A 15,828-nucleotide genomic window follows, 5' to 3' on the forward strand; every position below is an offset into this window, starting at 1 on the left:
GCCCCCGATGGGGGCTCACAGGGCTGAAACCGCCGTCAGGAGCCTCCTCCATCTGGCAGAGGGCCCTACGACAGGGAGTCGGAGAGGAGACTCCTGGCAGTTAAGAAATGGGTACAGCAAAGCTCTCAAGGTGATTCGTGTGCCTCCGCTCACCTACCGCACAGAGCTGAGGAGCGAATCCACACTAAGACATCTTAACACAAAGCCAGCACGTCCCTTCCCAGGTGGGGCACTGTCCTCATGCAATGCCTGGTCAACGTGGGCGTATGAAGGCCTGGCCCCTTCACCCCAAATGGGACAACTCTAAAGGACCATCCTCGTAGATTCAGCAGAGGTCCCCAGCCAAACCGTGCTGAGATTGCAACATTGCTCAGCTTCTCCCCTGCCCAACCCTGCTTCCAGCGCCTCCCTGCCACCGCTGCTGGTCCCAGAGCACCTCCTGCCAAGCCTCTGCTCACTGGCCAGCAGCTCCCAGTCTGCTTCCTGGACAGGCTGGCCTGTGACCCCCGCACTGCTGCACATTAGCCCCTAACCTGACTCCCTGTGTCCACCTATGTCCTCCACTGCAGTCAGGGTGACCCTGGTAAAACCCAAGTCAGGTCCACAGCACCACTGCAGCCCTGAGGGCCCCATCGCTCAAGGGCACTCCACGGTCCTGCCCATGACCTTCAGGGCACCCACGACCCCCTTGGCTCCACCTCCTACCACCCTCCCCGGGCTCACTCTGCTGCAGCCACACTGGTCTCTGTGCTGTTTCTCAAACACTCTGGGGCAACTCCCACCTCAGGGCCTTTGCACTTCCTGCTCTCTCTGCCAGGAATGTCCCTTCCCCAGACACCTGCAGCTTACTCCCTCACTTCCTCCAGAACCCACCTTCTCAGTATCCAAAATTACAATCCTCAACGCCCTGCTTTACTTTTCTCCCTAGCATTTAGCACCTTCTAACATACTATCTTCTACTTACTTCTTTGGTCAGTTTCCCCCACTATAGTGTCATCTCCATGTGGGCAGAGACTTCTCTGTGTGGTTGCCATACCCCCAGGACCGAGAAACGTGTCTGGCACATAGTAGTTCCTCAACTAAGATTTGTTGAATGAACGAATGAAATGAATGAATACAAGTTGGGCTTCCACATCTGGACTTGGACATTCTGCTGCTGCCCTGGGTGAGGAAGTTTGTGATCACCCCACATGGGCCCCTCCAAAAACCCTGGGCTCCTCCCCAACACTCTCCCTGCCCAGGGGCTGCCCTAAAACAGCCAACATTTCCAAACACAGCTCCCCTCCCAGCCCAGCCCTTTTTAGGCCAGCGCACTTGGCGCTGGCTCCCCGACTCGTGCGCAAGGCCCCACCCGCGGCTGCTCGGTTTACAGAATCCGGCAGTGGGCACAGAATGGTGGAGATGTCAGAGGAGAAACTTTCCATGACTATTTGGGGCATGAGTAATCGCAAAGCTCTCCACCTCATCCCAGTGCAGAAACAGTTTCTGGACACGTCAGTCAAACACAAGGACCGACAGAGCCTCCCACTTAGGCAGGGACTGCACAGGACAGCATCCCCAGTGACTGAGGAAGTGACAGAGGCGACAGGATTGTGCTGGGGGGAGGAGGAGGCATCTATGTCACCAGGCTTCCTTCCAAGCACCCAGTTGCCAATGATCACTAGGACCTCACGGCCAAAGTCCACTGGAGACGCCCAAAGTGCAGGCCCTGCTCGGCCTCCAGCTCAGCGGACCCTGCTGAGCTACCTGGCCCAGAAGCCTCTCCCTCCCGCCCTCACCCGGCTTGCACAGGGCTCCCTCCCGCCCTCACCCGGCTTGCACAGGGCTCCCTCCCGCCCTCACCCGGCTTGCACAGGGCTCCCTCCCGCCCTCACCCGGCTTGCACAGGGCTCCCTCCCGCCCTCACCCGGCTTGCACAGGGCTCCCTACCCCCCCTCACCCGGCTTGCACAGGGCTCCCTACCCCCCTCACCCGGCTTGCACAGGGCTCCCTACCCCCTCACGCGGCTTGCACAGGGCTCCCTCCTGCCCTCACGCGGCTTGCACAGGGCTCCCTACCCCCCTCACCCGGCTTGCACAGGGCTCCCTCCCGCCCTCACCCGGCTTGCACAGGGCTCCCTCCCGCCCTCACCCGGCTTGCACAGGGCTCCCTCCCGCCCTCACCCGGCTTGCACAGGGCTCCCTATCCCCCTCACCCGGCTTGCACAGGGCTCCCTCCCGCCCTTACCCGGCTTGCACAGGGCTCCCTCCCGCCCTCATCCGGCTTGCACAGGGCTCCCTACCCCCCTCACCCGGCTTGCACAGGGCTCCCTCCCGCCCTCACCCGGCTTGCACAGGGCTCCCTACCCCCCTCACCCGGCTTGCACAGGGCTCCCTCCTGCCCTCACCCGGCTTGCACAGGGCTCCCTACCCCCCTCACCCAGCTTGCACAGGACTCCCAAGCACAGCCTGGGCAGCAGCTGCCTGCATTTCATCCCAGCCCCAACAACCCTGGGCAAGACACCTAACCTCTTGGTGCCTCAATTGCTCTTCCATAAGGTGAGTAAAATAACCGTACCTACCCCACAGGGTTGCATAAGGAACAAGCAAACAATGGCTTGCACAGAGTAAGTGCTCAATAGATGTTAACTAACACACAATAAAGAGACGGCCTCCCTACTCCCACCCCAGAATCTCCACTTGCAGCAGCCCTTGAGCTCAGGAAAGCTCTGACCACTGCCCCCGCCTACCCACACCCACCCACACCACCCTGCTCCAACCCCGGCAGGACGAGGAGCGAGGAGTCGGCCCAGCTGGGTGGCCCCTGTGCACCCCGCCCCCAGAGCAGGGGCTACCGTGTTCCTGATGCAGCAGGTGTAGGGCACCCCACAGGCCAGGGGTCCAGGGGCGCTGCAGTCGTGGTACTGGTTCTTGCTCCAGTCGCGGTAGTCTTCCCCGCCACAGCACTTGAACTGAGGAAGGAAGCAGGCAGGAAAGAGGAGCTGCCGCCATCACTGCAGCCCCAGGCAGGCAGCAGGAGGGGACCCTGCCAGGAGACGGATGCCTTTTATGTGTGGGTCACCCTGGTGGGGAGAGGAGCTGTACGCTGTCAGGCCAGAGCTGTCCAAGAGTGGCACGGCCGCCTAGGAGGTAGTGAGCACCCCGTCACTGGAGAGGCATGAAAGCCAGGGCTGGGCTGCCTCTTGGTGGGATCAGGGTGGTGACTAGACTGGAAGGAAAAGTCCTTCCTTGACAACCAGGCTCTACCTTCTTCATCTTCATGTCCCCGGTACAGGTGCCAGGCTGGAGAGGGTGGTCTTTAAGGTCCCAGAGACCATGATCCTGTGAAAGTCCCTGTGGCACGACTGCCCTCCCCACCTGCCCCAGGAGCTGCTCCCTCCAGCTCAGCCAGTCCTGCCCTGGGCAAAGGGGGCACACGCCCCCCACACCCTGTCTGGGCGCTCCCCTTAGCGGCGTCCCTCCCGCAGCCCTACTGAGGGGCAGGTGTGTGCCAGGCATCATCCTGGGCCCTGGAGAGACGGTGAGAAAAGCAGCGCTCCCCCAGTGGAGGGAGACAGTGAGCACTGGATGGAAGGTCGGGGGCTGGTGCTGTGCACCCCGGATATGGAGAAACAGGGGGAGGGGTGGGGAGGGGCGGCTTTAGGTTGGGAGTCAGGAAAGGGCACCCTGAGGAGCAGACACTGCGTCTGAAACGTGAACAACAGGGAACAGCCAGCCACCACCTGCAAGGGCCCCAGGCAGAAACAAGCCTGTGTCTGGGCAGCAGAGCACAGGCCGGCACGTCTGGAACATGGTGAGCGACGGAGGTGGTGGCAGGGGCCGGCTGAGCACAGCCCGGTCACCCATGAGCGGGGAGCAGGCATGGCTCTCCAGGGGCCCCGGGAAGTCAGTGCAGGGTTCAACCAGGGGAGTGCTATGCAGGAGGTCCTGGGCCATCAGGTTTGGGGACCTGGAAGTGCCTTTCTGTGGTGCAGTTCGAAGGGCATTTGCTTTGCGATCCAACAGACCCAATTCCAAATTCCCACATGACCACTCCCAGCTATGTGACCTCAGGCCAGTTGATCGGCCTCTCGGGCCTTAGATCACTGTAAAGCAGGAAAAGCAGTGGCAGCTTCGTACAGCTGAGCAGTGACTACAGAGAGGCCGTCTCTCAGCACAGGGCCTGGCACCGTGCAGGTGCCCAGTGAGCATTCGTCACCTCCTACGCCCACCCTGGGAGAAACGAAATCCCCAAGCCAGCCAAGGGCGGGATCCAACAAAAACATCCCGCTCCACCCGGAGCAGGACTCGGCTCTCCCAGCCAGAGCTGGCAGGCACGGCCCTGGCAGGAAGAGGCCTTCCAGAGCCTGCACCTGTTGTGACTGGAGAGAGGGCCTGAGCCAAGGCAGCAGCCGCAGCGGGTGGCCCAGGGAGCGGGGAGAAGTTGGTCCCCACGGAGGGCTGGCACAGGGGAACGCGCAGCTGAAGGCCCCAAGGTTGTCCCAGGAAGTGCTGCCCCTACTGCGTGGGCCCCCAAACGCTGTGTGTCCCCACCCAGAGAGGTAGAGATGAGCACCGCAGCTGACACTGGGGTCCTACCTGTGCCTGGCACTGCTCTGACACTTGTCCTGAACTAAGTCAAGGTGACCCTCACAATGACGCCAAGAGCAAGGGACTTTTATCATCTCCCTCATGCAGATGACGAAACTGAGGCTCAGGACTAGATGAGAATGATGTAGAAAAGCCGCCAAGGATGGTGGCAGGTCCTACAACTGCTATTGTCATGATTGCACCAACAGACTTGTCTGTGGTCCAAAAGGAACCATGATCACGTTCAAGGACGTGCCGTGGAGGAAGGGGAGGAGCCTTGTTCTGCGCCACCCCATGCGGGAGGAACAGGCGTCAGTGGAGAGCTTTCCCTCCGTCGGGGCTGCCTCTGACTTGACAGGGAGTGAGCTCCCCGTCACTGAAGGGACTTGGCAGAGGGGGCTTTGGACTGGGGGTGGGGGTCACTCTCACTTCAAGGAAAGAGGAGCCTTGCCCACTGGAGGGGGCACCCTGGGACCCTGCAACACCTGACCTTGTTGTGTTTTGAGGGGGCAGGAGCCAATGTAACCGGAGAGGGACAGGCAGGGTGAGGACAACATTCTGGGCCAGCCCGGTGGGCGGAGCACTGGCTGAGAAGGTTGGCCCAGATTCCCCAGCCTCCGTGAGCCCTCCCAGCCCACCCTCGCCTCCCCTTGGCCAGCCACCTGCTTTGGGAGCAGGTAAGTCACCTGGCCCCTCACCCCCACCTTCTTGGGCAGGTGCCCACATGGGGGGCAGAGGGCACGGGAGGCACATCTCTCACCCGGAGTGCCCGGCTCACCTGCTTCTGAACGAAGTCCATGATGTTTTTGAAGTCCAGGTCGTCATAGTAGTTCTCAATCCCTCTCCGAATGTTGTCGTTCAGAAAGTCAATGGTCTATCGAGAAAGAGAAATCACAGAGGACAGGACCACACACCCCCAGAGTCCAACCCACCGTTTCTCAGAGGGCTCGTGCCTGAGCCGCTCCCACCCGCCTGCGTGGAGCGTCCCCTCCATGCCCCACCCTGAACGCCCACGACCTCCCTGCCACACATTCTCCCCGCGTCCCCAGTGCCCCACGTACACCGGAGCCCCTTTGCCACGTCCAAGCAGGAGCAACTCACTCCAGTTCCTTCGCAGAGCACACGGCCCAGGCCCCAGGAGGCTGGGACCCTGCTGGGGGCCACAGCTCTGAAGCAACCGTGCCCAACCTGGGACTCGACTGTGTTGGTTCCCTGTCTGTTGCTCTTTCTGCAGCCCAGGTCTGAGCTGGAATCTTCCCTTTCCTTCCGGATCCCTTCTCCACGTTCTTCCACCATCTAACCACTCATTTTTCAGATGAGGAAACTGAGGCCGGGGTTGGGGACACCTTGCCCGGGTCATAGAGCAGGCTGGTTAGGGGGTTGGCCAGGGTAGAATCCATGTCTCCTGACCTTCTGTGTGGGGCCTCCCTTAGGGGCCTTTCTCTTGCCACTGCAGAGCTGGGCCCACAGACAGACGCAGCGGTCCCCTCCCAGTGGGGGCTGGGACAATCCCCACCGGGAAAGCACTGGCAGGCCGCCCTCTCCCAGTCACGCTGAGCTTTCTGGATCAACAGCCCGGCTGTTGTGCTGAGATTCAGGAGCACAAAAGGCCCCACAGTGGGAAGAGGCGGGGGCGGGAGTGTGGGTGACAATTGGAGCTTTCAGAGCAGGAGGTTGAGTGTCAGCAGAGACTGGGGACAAAGGGGGAATTCTCGGCTCCGGTGGGGACAGAAGAGCCAGACAACGCCCAGGGGAGGCGTTGCGGGGCACACTGGCACAACAAGGCCCCGGCTTCCAGGCCTCTCTGACCAACCCTGCAGGCCTATCTTCAAGGCACCTTCCAGCTCCGAGGACCAAACACTAAGCTGAGAGAGGCTGTCAAGCCTCCCAGTCCAGGACAGTCTCCGCAGCCACCCAGGCCTCGGGTACTTCATTTAACTTGAGCCTCCGCTTCCTCACCTGCAAAATCAGGAAGAAAATACTCTCTGCCTCACAGGGATGTTGTAAGATTTAAATAAACTAAAGCTAATAAAGTATTTAACAGGATTCTGGGCACACAGTAGGTCCTGGTATCATTACACCCTACGGACTACTTCATACCCACCATGTCACCAGTGGGAGATGGCAGTCCCATGGGAAACTGAGGTCCCCTACTCTTGTCCAAAGAGCCTACTGCAGTGGCAGCGGCCTCTGAGGCAGGAGTGCTGGGGCCACCAGGGCAGGCCAGACCCACCCCTGCAGCCCGGAGAGCGATGTGACTTGCCCAAGGCCACCCAGCTGGCCATGGGCAGAGAGGCGCTGGGACCACATGTCAACCTCCCAGCCTGACACACTTTAAGGTGCCAAGATGACTCCAGTTTGGGGATCATCTCCCCAAATTACCTTCAGTGTCAGGAGAGAGGAACAAAGAGTGCAACAGCTGCCGCCTCCTGGAGACTCACTCTGCTCATAGTCAAGGTAAAGGAGACTGGCGCAGGGAGACTGACCTCGGCGAGCCGGAAGGAAAGCCCTCTGCTGCTAATACACATCAGCGCCGGGGACACGGGGACTGCGGGAGACTGGGCGACAGGCGTGAGCAGCTCTCAACTCGCCAACCCGTGGGCCCCAGGGCAGGGGCTGGGTGGCCACCTGCCAGCCATGCAGTCTCAGCAGAGCAGGGACCCACCTGGCCCCAGGCCTGCCCTGCCCAGAGGCCTCCAGGTCACAAAGCCTTTCCAACCTTGGGTGCCTGCCCCTCTGGGTGACACAGGAAGGGACCAGCCAGCTGGGGTGTGGCTGGGGGACACCAGGGTAGGGCCAGTCTGCCACCGAGGGTGGGGCAAAGGAATGAGCTCACAGCGTTGATGGCACCCTTGGCTGAGCGAGCGGTGGGGAGCCACCAGGGTCAGGGACTTGCCTAAGGCCACGCACATGGGGTGGGGGGGTAAGGAAATACCAAAAGCCACAGGGTTTTCAGAGCTCATTGTTTAAACTACCAGATAAAGCTACGAAAACTGTGCTTTCTAGTTTTTTCTTTTAAATCTAGTTTTTAAGGATCTGCGAAGTTACCACATCACTGCTCTCTGCAGAGGTGCTTAGAGTGTTTTTAAATGAACAAGGAATTGAAGGGGAGGGGACATGGGAGGCCAGAGGAGCAGGAAAAGGCATGGAGGGGTGGCCCTAGCTGTCCAGGGCCCCCACTGCTCTGGGACAGAACTGTCCTGCAGTCCTGCAGGCCACCTCTGGCTTCCAGCACCCCGACATCAGCTCCTGAGCCCCAAGGCTAGGAGGCCCTGCTGCTGGCGGCCCAGCCGGACCCAACGCCAGCCCCGTTCTCATAACTTGGAGGACGGGTGCTTGGCCTGGGGCTTCGTTCCTTCCTTTGTGCCTGGGCCTCTAGCGGCTCTCCCCAGTCCCTCTAGAAAACAGGGACTTGTCCTCATTGCCCCAAGACCCTAGCCTCTGCTCCAGCCCTGATATGAGCCCAATCTGGAAACCAAGAACCAAAGCAAACCCAGGGAGCCGAGAGCAAAGAGAAGGCAAAGCACCATTTGGAGCATCTGCCGGACCCTGCTCGGACCCAGCCCGGAGTCGCAGGCTGACTAGGGGAGTCGTGCCTCAGTGTCCCAGGGATTTGGAGCTCCAGTCCCCACTCCCCAGTGGCTGCCCACAGTGGGGCACACCAGCTGTGGGAGTCTGGCCGGACCAGTGAAGAACTTTCTCCACTTCCGGACCACTGACAGCTTAGCTCCGGGTGGGAAGGGAGGCCATACAGCTGGCCCTTCCTATCTGAGGGTTCTGCAACCGCAACCGCGTATCCAACCCAATCTCAGACGGAAAATATTCAGGGAAAATATAACAGTACAACAATAAAAAGTAATACAAACTAAAGAACAAAACAGTATAACAGCTGTTTACATAGCCTTTAATTGCATTAGGTATTATGAGTAATCTAGAGATGATTTAAAGTACATGGGACGATGTGCATAGGTTATGTGCAAACACTGCACCATTTTACGGCTGAGCGTCCTGCTGCTGAGGGCCCTTTCTAGGCTGCACCCCAAGCCCCTCCTCCAGAGGGGACACAATGCCAGTGGCGGGAGCACATTTCACAGGCGGTGGCACCCTCAGGGTGTGGGGTTGACTGGACACTCTCACCCCGACCTCGGGCCCACAGCACCCCAAGCTGGGAGGCCAGACGGGCCCCTGGAGGTCTCAAAGGCTGGGGCCTTCATCTCAGCTCGGCTCCCTCACTTGAGAGGAGGATGTCATGGCCCTGCTGACCCACGGGGCACTAGGAAATGACAAATCAGACTGCCTTTGTGGCAGCGCACTGGAATCCAGAGCTGCCGCCCACTTGGTGAAACGCTGTTTATTAAGGCCCTGGATGCTGCTGCCCCCGAGCTGGACCTGGGCTCCAGCCAGGAGAGCCCGTCGGCCTGCAGAGCTGTAGGCCGGCGGGAGCCGTGTTGCTGCTGGATGGAGAAGCATCCCCACGGCAGATGGAATAAACACCTCTCTCCCCCCAAGGCTGCCGAAAATGGACCAGGATCCTGAACCTGCCAGCTCAGAGGAGAAGCAGCCCCGAGCTGCCTCTGCCTCTCTGTGTGCTCTCGGGAGGGTCCTTAACCTCGGTGTGCCTCGATGACACCACTGATGTGATGGGAAGCTCTCCCCACGCCCCCACCCGCCTGGGGCTCACAAGACAAGAAGACGACACCTGGAGTCCACGACTTGCCTGTGGTGAGGTCCCACCAAGGAGGCCTGGGCAGAACAGGTGTGGTCCCCACTCCCACCTGGGCTGGGATCCCAGCCACACCCACGAAGGGTTTCCCAGGGCTCAGATGCTGGGTGGGCTGCTGGAGAGCCCTGCACAACCCACGGTGTGGGACAGCAATGGCTGCCCGGGGCTCAACTTCTGGCAAGAAAGATAATTCGACCGCAGCCCTGAGGCACTGTCCCCACAGTGACTGCCCAGGAGCACCAGGAACCAAGCTGTCTGGGGCAGGCAGGGGTGAGGCCAGCAAGGGACAGGGCCCCGAAGACACGCACTGCTCCTCGAGCCCCGGGAGGGGTGCAACAGCAGGGAGGGGTGAAGACGAAGGAAGAAGACTGACGGAGGAAAGACGGAGCCCCGGGTTGGAAGTCAGCCTGCTGCACCATAGCTTCTCGTCGGACCTCGAGCAAGAGGAGCTAATGAGGGCCCGCTCTGTGCCAGAACCATGCCAGCCCCGTCACACGCATTCTCTCCTCAGATCCTCAGCCCAAACTCCATGATCCCCTAAGGATCCGAGAGGCCAGGTGACCCACCCAAGGTCACACAGCTGGTATGAGGCACACATGGCCTGCCATGAAGGAGCTGGAGACCAGGAGCCACGAGAACCTTTTCAGCAAACCCTCCTAGGGCCAGGATGCTTGGCATCACCCTCTCCGCCTGTCTCTCTCCCTTGCTCCTAAATGCACCACGACAGGGTCCTGTCGGCGCTGCCTCCAAAACATACACCACATCCCGCCCTTTTGGCCCAAGCCCACTGCCTCCACTTGGTCCAAGCCATCATCCCCTCTTCCCAGCGTGACCACTGCAGCCTCTGGCTGGTCCCCGCGTCTGCCCTCCCTACAGCAGCCAGGGTGAACTGTAAACTGGACCATACCCCTTCCTCACATAAAACTCTCTGAAGACTCCTACCACTTTTAGAAAAATTCCAAGCTTTTAAACTGTGACTACGAGACCTATGGCACTTGTCCCAGCGGCCCTTCCAACTTCACCTTCCACCCTCCTTTTCACCACCCACCCCTCAGCCACACTTCTGCACACCTGGCAAGCTCACCTCTGCTCGGGTTCCCTCTGCCTGGACCTCACCTGGCCAGTTCCTTCCACTATTTCAACACTGTCCCTCCACCTGGACCCTGGGCACACACATGCCACCCTGGTTCACACTCCTTTTTGCTGCTGTGCTTGTTCAACGCCCATCTCCCCAGCAGAACAGAAGCTCCACGGGGCTCTCTGCTCACTGCCACACCCCCAGTTCACGGCCCAAGGCTCACACAGTGGGTGCTCAGTGCACTCACGGCTGATAAACACACTCACAGACCCACCTGGTTCCGGAAGATCAAGGCCACCACGCCACCGATAAGCTCCATTATGAGGCAGATCCCGAGGATGTACATAAACTGGAAAACAAAATTCAGAGATTTCCCCTGGAGGGGGGCCAAGGAGGTGTGTGGGGTGCAGGGGAAGCGCCATCTGCTCCAAGGTGGAGCACAGTGAGGAGAGCCATCTCGGTGGGGGCTCTTGCCAGCGCCGTAAGAACACAGGACATGGACGGTCATACCCGGGGAAAGCCCATCTCTGCAGCCAGAGGGCAGGAAGGGTGACTCAGCTGTCCCAGCCAGATTGTTACTGACATCTGTGCCAGGGTCCTCAGCAGGGTCTAGATGGAAAAGCACGCCCCTCCCCCCACCACGAGGCGAGCTGGGCATCACTCCAGCTGAGCCAGAGGGGACAGGCCTGGCTTGATGGGCGGGGCTGGGCAGTGTCCCCCAAGAGAGTCCCTCAGAGGCAGCTCCCCAGTCCCCTAGAGCGGGTGAGGTGGATCCTGAAGCTTAGAGGATACACACCCCACCTCTGTCCTTTAATGGAAAACAGGCATTGTCCAAACTGATTCCAGCAACTTCCAGCCTCAGGCAGCGCCAAGACCCCTATAAGCTTATAGGGGTTCATAGAAGCTTCCCACAGGAGGGGAGAAAATGAGATCAAGATACGCACATCAGTGCGGGGTGAATGGATCTGCCTACCCGCTACCTGCAGCTCTGGGGAGTCATCCCTCACCCCATGTAAGGGGATACAGGTAGGGCTGACTCCACCCCCAACCCAGGCCAGGCCCACCAGAGTCCTGGGACTGTGGCCAGAGCTGGTAGGAAAGATGCCCTGGGATCCAGAGCTACAAGGACTCTGTCGGCCTAAGGCTGGCAGTAATCCCTGCAGAGGGAGCTGCCCCGGCCGGGAGGTGGCAAGAGAGACTGCCCAACCCTGCCCAGCGGCGCCGCCTAAACCCCCGGACCCAGTGTGGGCTTGCTGGTGACATGAGCCTGTGACTCACACCACCTCCTGTCTGTCTTTGCTTGCTCTCATTTGAGTATGGTTTCTCCTACTTGCAGCTCAGGGTCCAGATGAACACAGACTGTACATACGAACAGGATTCAAATCAGCTCATACCCGCAGAAGTGGAGCCGGCCTGGGCTCTCTCGGGCCCACACGGTCAGATCTAAGGAACCCTCTGCAGCAGCTGGCTTGGGGCAAGGACTAAAGGAACTGAGCGGCCCAGGGCCCGGAGGCAGTCTCCCCAGCTCTCCTGGGGTTCCCGGGTCCTGCCCCCCGCTCCCGGCTGAGGCGCGGGCCCACTCACCACTTGGAGAAGGCACAGGTTGTCCCGCAGGGAAGCCAGCACGCCAATGAAGGAGACGATGAACATGACGACCCCCAGGAGGATGAGGATGATGGCTGGGGCCAGAAAGGCACTTTCGAGGGTTTTGTATTTCTGCCTCTCCACCTCTGCATAGATCCCCACGGACAGCACCAGGGCCCCGATCAGCTGCAGCAAGAAAGCAGGAAGTGAGCGAGGAGAAGGACTGTAGGCACTTGATTTTCCTGCAAAGAGTTCATCTGGGGGCTGTGGCACCTGCTGGGGGGTGGGGGGAGCTCGCCCCAGTGACTGCATACAAGGGACCCTGTTATGGGCTGAATCGTGTTCCCCCAAAATCCCTTGGTTAAAGTCCTAATCCTCAGCACCCCAGCATATGACTATATATGGACACAGGGCCCTTAAAGCAGTAATTAAGTTAAAATGAGGTCATTATGGCAGGTGGCCCTAATCCAATGTGACTGGTGTCCTTACAAGAAGAAGAAGAGATTATGACACAGACACGCACAGAGGGAAGGCTGGGTAAACACACAGGGAGAAGGCAGCGACCCACAAGCCAGAGAGGCCTCGGAAGAAACTAACCCTGCCAAAACCTTGACCTTGGACTTCTAATCTCCAGAACTATGAGAAAATAAATGTCTGCAGGTTAGGCCACTGAGTCTGTGGTACTCGATGCTACGGCAGCCCCAGCAGGCTCACACAGACCCTGTGCGGAGGTGCCACTTTAGAGGAGAGTGCTGGTGGGTTAGGGGAAATGCCACTGGCTGGAGGGTCAGAGAACATGGTTCGAGTCCCAGTTCTGCCAGTTACTAACCCGGGGCCTTGGGCAGGCATCTGACCACACGAGTCTGTGCTCTCACCTAACAAGTAGGTATGAAGGCATTCGCTTCTGCCCTGCTTACACCATGGCTTTAGCGAGATAGCAAAGGCGGAAACGCCACAAACCCAGAAGCACGGGGCCGCTGTGATGGGTGTTACACAGGCAGGTCACACAGAGAAACTCTGGCCCTGCTCAGGGGGACAGATGTTTCACGGAGCACCACACACAAGGAACTTACTTTCAGGACAACCACGGGGAAGACCAAAGGTTGGAGCAGAAGGAATTTTGAGGGGGATTTTAAGTAGACTCCCTCTTTATCAACTTTTCTAACAGTGGAAGCACTATAAACACTGTGTCACAGGACACACTGTAACCTCCCAGCAGTAACTTCCAGGCTAGTGTAACTTCCCAGGCTCCTTACACTCGTCCAACCACCTCAGGTTGCTCACCCCAGGGCCTTTGCACAGGGGTGGGTTTCAGGCGGGTCCCCACCTCCTGAAACGCTCTTCCTCCTGACATCCACATGGCTCGCTCACCTGCCTCCTTCCCGTCTTCGCTCAATAGTCACCTGCTTAGTGAGGCCTTTCAGGGCCACCTTATTTATAAGTGGAAAGTTCCTCCCTCTGAAAATCCTGATCCCCTTTCCTTGTTTTATTTTTCTTCTTTGCACTTACCAGTGTTTAACATACTACATTATTTCTAATTGTTTGTTTTCCCCACCACAACATAAGCTCCAGGCCAGGAGGGACTTTCTGACTGTCTCGGGCACCCCCAGCATCCGGCCAGTCCAGACTCTGTGGAAGTTCAATTGAAGTCTGCTGAGTGAATGAGGGCTGGGCTGCCCAACAGACCCCTTGGATTGGAGTCAGACACGGTCTGCCCAGTCTCCTGCCGGCCCAAGGATCCCAACTTCCCAGGCCACAGGCTCAGAGGGCAGGGACAAGTCATTAGATAACTGGACTCCACTGAGCTGAAGGCAGCAGGGGAGAGTGGCCGTTGTGCTGTCATCTAAGGTCACAGAAAAGAGAGTGAGGGGTAATACAGACAAGATGTGTATTAGGAGCACAGCTGTCCCACTGTCACCATCCAGGACACCGAGGAGGCCACCCCTCTAGCCACTTATTTGTCCACCCCAGCCTTAAATCAACTTAATGCTCCTCACTGATCACCACGTCCTCACAGTCGGCCCCTCTGGCCTCTTTCTAAAGAGTGCGAAGACTGAGTCCTCGGTCCTGAGTAAGGGAAGTGGCTGCTTCCTCCTAAGCTTGGACTAGTGGCGGGGTTGCCAAAAGTCAAACAAATAGACTGAGCTTACGCCCAAATACCGGGTGACAGAGGACTGCTAGGAGACCACCTCGCTGGACCCAGCACTCTGCCGTGCTTCAGGGCTGAGTGCCATTCCCCTTGGTTTGAAAAGCTCACCTGGAATTACTGAGCCCCACCCCCCAGTCCAGAAGGAATCCCTCTCCAGTGCACACGGGCCAGGAGGGGCTGAAGACACGACAGACTTGGCCGTCTGCCACTTACTAACACGTTGGCCATACAAGGCAGGACACACACACACACAGCCCTTCTACCAGAGAAATGGCAACCAGAGAAAATAAAATCTGCCTTTGACAGAGAAAGATTACCCAGAGGCTGTCTGCTCAGCCATGCTCCAAAAGCCAGAACACGGTGAACCATTGTTCCAGGCCGGCCCAAGCCCCACGTTACTCCTCTGAGAACAGCAAGCAGCCTCTAAAAAGCCAAATCCCTCCCTCTGGATTACTCCACCTGTAAGAAATCGCTCTAAACTAAACCCTAACCCTAAACAAGACAAAGAACCCAGAGACTCATCCACCTCGATGCTGAGAACGTGGTTGACTAAGAACTCCACGGAACATTGAACTTTTCAAGCCCAAGCACAGAATGAACAAGGTATTCAAGGACTCATCAAGCTTGAGGATGGCAGAGGTAAGCTTTTATCTTTTATCTTGATGAAAAGTATAAATTGTCCCCCATCACTGAACCAACACAATTATTATATCTTTTCAGAATTGGCCCCATATACTTTGGAGAGTTCTATGTTTCCTGTTGTAAAGAAAAGTCATTCTCTGGCAGGATGGGGGCATGGGCCCTGACATCTTCCCGCCTCATCCCTCCCACTGGTCCCCATCCCTCCTTCCTGCCTGAGGCTGTGTGCTTCTAGGTTAAGGTGCTCTGCTTTGCAAACTACCCCCAGAACACCAGAGCTGTCACTGGTCCCGATTCTGAGTGGAACGGACCCCTGCCCTCTCCAGAAAGGCAGTCAGTGCCTTCTTCTGTTTTCACAGGCTCCCCAGAGCGGCGGGGCCCACTCCAGCGCAGCCTTGCCAGCAGAAAACAAAACTCCCCTTGCTCTGATCTCACTCCCTCCTGCAACAGAGCACTGCCGCTTCCTTGTAGTTAGCCTCACGACGACGTTTCCAGACCACAAACGCCATGGGAAAAGCTCCTGCGGCAAATGCAAACCCAGGCCTCCCAACTCCCCCACCATGTGCCGAGCCATCCCAGGCCCCGGTTCCCAGTTTCTCCCCGTTCTGCCCAGGGAGCTGCTCCCAGCAGCCCGCCGGGCAACCCCCAGGCTGCTCCCCACATGGCACAGGCCCTTCTGGGCTCCCCACTCAAGTGTTCTGGGGGGCACTGGGCATGGGGAGAGGCTGGCATAAGCCTTCCCAGGAACTTCAAAATTTCCAAATGATATTTACATCTCTGATGACATCAATTTATCCATCTGAACATAAAATCATCTGTCAATGCCAACATGCAATCCCGTCTCCTCCTCTCTGCTAATTATAGCCCTTCGCCAGGCAGCCGGCCACTCAGCTCTAGCGCAGGAAGCAAATGGCCCATCTGTCAAGCCGGACAGCTTCAGCTAAACAGGCTGGGGGACGGGGAGGACACGGCCATGCCCATCGGGGGCCAAAGAGGGAAAGAGCATGTTGCTGGCAGCCCACGGGCCAGGCCCCAAAACCCAGGCTTTGAGAACCACGCAGTGTCTTCAACAGGCTGTACAGGAGCC

The 15,828-nt window shown here is 58.5% G+C and overlaps 1 protein-coding gene across 4 annotated transcripts in view; it reads right to left on the bottom strand.

Annotated features, from left to right (window-relative positions):
• Positions 1-15,828, bottom strand: part of TSPAN15 (tetraspanin 15) — a 40,908-nt gene that overhangs the window by 4,735 nt on the left and 20,345 nt on the right. For 2 of the 4 annotated variants that reach the window (XM_069460321.1, XM_069460323.1), the window contains exons 2-5: positions 11,954-12,139; positions 10,644-10,718; positions 5,347-5,442; positions 2,834-2,950 (exon numbers count right to left, since the gene is read on the bottom strand). In XM_069460321.1, the coding sequence (XP_069316422.1) occupies positions 2,834-2,950; positions 5,347-5,442; positions 10,644-10,718; positions 11,954-12,139 (474 nt within the window). Of the gene's footprint in view, positions 1-2,833; positions 3,025-5,346; positions 5,443-10,643; positions 10,719-11,953; positions 12,140-15,828 lie in introns of all 4 variants that reach the window. The other 2 variants (XM_069460322.1, XM_069460324.1) reach the window with 2 other exon arrangements.

This window comes from Eulemur rufifrons, chromosome 28 (genome assembly GCF_041146395.1).
Source record: "Eulemur rufifrons isolate Redbay chromosome 28, OSU_ERuf_1, whole genome shotgun sequence".
Classification (NCBI taxonomy): domain Eukaryota; kingdom Metazoa; phylum Chordata; class Mammalia; order Primates; family Lemuridae; genus Eulemur; species Eulemur rufifrons.